Genomic DNA, 2,899 nt, shown 5'->3' on the forward strand with positions numbered 1-2,899 from the left:
GACTCAGTTAACATACAAAGCAGGTTTCTTTACAGGTAAATGCAGTCCTTCATAGTGATACTTTTCACACAGTGGCATCATTAACTCCTATGGGACAGGGTTAGGTTTAGGGATAGGGTTCGGGGTATATCGTGCAAAGACATTGGACACATTAAGTACATTGTAACTAACATTGTAATGATGTGTAAGTGCACATGTATTTACTAAGTAACTACTCTGTAAATACACAGTAATTCCAAACACTTCATGGAAAGTGTTGCCCTGAATTGTGTGGTTGTTTTTGTGACGTGGACTAATGTTCACTGGACACCTAGAAGTGACCACCACACTGATTGTACTGGAGTCCTGACCAGCTGGACTGGAACCCAGGTCCCCAGAGGTATGAAAGGCTGGTCAGTCAGCATGTGACAGTCTGGCTCGCAGTGGTGAGGGTGATGACGTCACGGACCAGGAAGTAACTGAATCACAAACAGTGGATGGGCGGGTGAAGCTGAGTGCAGTAGCACTCAGCGTATTTATTAACAAACAAAATATTAAACAAACCAACAAAACACAAAACAAAAGGGCACGAGGGCCAAACGAATGAACAAACAAACAAGTAAGTGATGTGCTGGGTAATCCAGCACGTTTTAGCAATTGTTTTCCAAATGTGGCTTTCTCTCCTCTCTCCGCTCTCCCGTACTCTCCTCTACACTCTCAACCCCAAATGCAGAGAGCTGCAGGTTTATATACTCTGGCCGAGGGATTTAACTAGTTGGTAATTATCTTATTATCCCCCGGCCAGAGTCTGCACGCGTTTGGTAAGGATGCATGACTGTCAGCTATTTAAGTAATCAGTAGCTGATCAGCCATGCATCCTCACGGGGTTTTTAAATAATAATAAAAGACGCGGCGCTTTTACCCGCGCCGCAAACAAAAATACAAATAATAATAAATAGGGGCGGGACACTCCGCCACACAGCAACACATCATCATGGATTGTGCTAAATCTTCCCTTTATATAACAGTACAATGCAAAGTTTCTTTTCCACAATTCCACCTAAATATATGAGAACTCGGATGGCTATTGAAAGTGAGGGTAACAGTGTGAATAATATCGGGGCCACTGTAGGGTTTGTGCTTCTTTGAAGATGTTTTTATAATTAGCTGGGAATGTCCAGAAGTTTGACCAAGAGGAATATCATTTGAATTGAGGAGGAGTTGTGTGGTCAGCACTGGACACAGATATTTCAACCTGTATGTCAGATACATGAAATTCAATGAAATCACGTAACTTCATGTTCAGTATACATTAACAAAGCAAAGTCTGGCAGAGTTCTGCGTTTCCCCTTGACATGAATGAGTGGATTCACACTAGTGGGTTTTTGTAAGGGCTCAGGCTTCACTTCTCTCACTGTGAGTCTCGAGCACAGTAATACACGGCAGTGTCTTCAGTCTTCAGGCTGTTCATTTGCAGCTATGCTGTGGTGGAAGTATCCATGGAAACCAGTAGAATGACCTTATATCGATGGACAGTATTGAATATTGGTTATGTACAGTTCAGCAACCATTCCAGAGCTTTCCCAGGAGCTTGTCTGATCCAGTGTATCCAATAGCTGCTGCTTAATGTGAATCCAGAGACTTCACAAGACATCTTTACAGACTCCCCTGGCTTTCTCAGTTCAAAACCGGACTGGCTCAAAACAATATCAGATCAGACATCTGTAAACATTCACACTTCCTCTTTCTATGCACATGTATCTAATGGAATAGTTTTTGTACGAGTCCTGCATTGCAGTTCCTCACTGTGGGTATCGAGCACAGTAATACACGGCAGTGTCTTCAGTCTTCAGGCTGTTCATCTGTAAGAACACAGTGCTGCTGGAATCAGACTTGCTGACTGTGAACCGGCCCTGGACTGACTGTGCATAAAATGCCTCTGCATCATAGTCGATTCTACTCAGCCATTCCAGTGCTTTCCCGACAGGCTGACGAATCCAGGCTGTGGCGTACCAGCTACTGCTGTCAGTCAAAGAGTATCCAGAGATTTTACAAGACAGCTTGAGAGATTCTCCTGGCTTTCTGACTTCAGGACTGGACTGGGTTATAACATCATCACAGCCTGCATCTGAAAATAACAAACACACACAAGTTTTAACAATAATGCAAATGATAATTATTAAAATCATTGTTTTTCATAGTATATACACTAAAAATACATGTTGAATGAGAATACAAGTGATTGCAATTTATACTCACATGTCACATAAGCCAATAACAGGATGACTTTTAAAGCACCCAACATTGTGAATGACTTGTAATGAATAATTTGCAGCAAAGACACTTTGTGGTGTGTAAAGAAAGAGCTGAGAAATGCAGCCCAACCTCTCCTCTGCACATCTGAACTAGCAGACAGCAGGCTGGGTTTAAATAGGAAGGGACTGTGCTGAGGTTTGCATAGACGCTCTTCAGTGGGTTCAAATAGAGGAGATCTCAGCTGGCAGGCAGCGTGTGTGTAGCATTAGCTACAGTGGTGCAGCATAAGGAGTTTGCTGCCTGCGATGCTTAATTGGATTTCAGAAAACCTGGCCAGGTTATCAAAGTTTAATTGAAAGCTTATTAAGCAATTATATATTAAAGCCACACATTTTTTTTCGGAGGTTTCCCGGTGAAGGCTGAAAGTTATTGAAATCTTTATATATTCTGTTTTCCATACAGAACACATTAGTAATGATCCCTGCATCCGTTCTCCTGTTTATCTAATTTATTGTTAACGTGTCCTTATAGAAATGGCCTGGTTCTACTTGAATTGATTATCTTTGTCTCATTAAGCCACTTGGCAATTTCTTTATTCCAGGAACCTGACTGGTTAAGAGGGGGTCTGTTTTGTGTAGAGAGGAGAGAGAAGTGTGCGTGCGTG

The 2,899-nt window shown here is 42.2% G+C and overlaps 1 gene segment (V, D, J or C); it reads right to left on the reverse strand.

The window, feature by feature from the left end:
* Positions 1–1,781: 1,781 nt before the first annotated feature.
* On the reverse strand, positions 1,782–2,365 carry LOC131723256 (Ig heavy chain V region 914-like). The segment is given in 2 exon segments: positions 1,782–2,107; positions 2,239–2,365. Coding segments are annotated over 2 exon segments (372 nt in total).
* Positions 2,366–2,899: the final 534 nt, after the last annotated feature.

The sequence above is a fragment of the Acipenser ruthenus genome, chromosome 54, assembly GCF_902713425.1.
Source record: "Acipenser ruthenus chromosome 54, fAciRut3.2 maternal haplotype, whole genome shotgun sequence".
NCBI lineage: Eukaryota > Metazoa > Chordata > Actinopteri > Acipenseriformes > Acipenseridae > Acipenser > Acipenser ruthenus.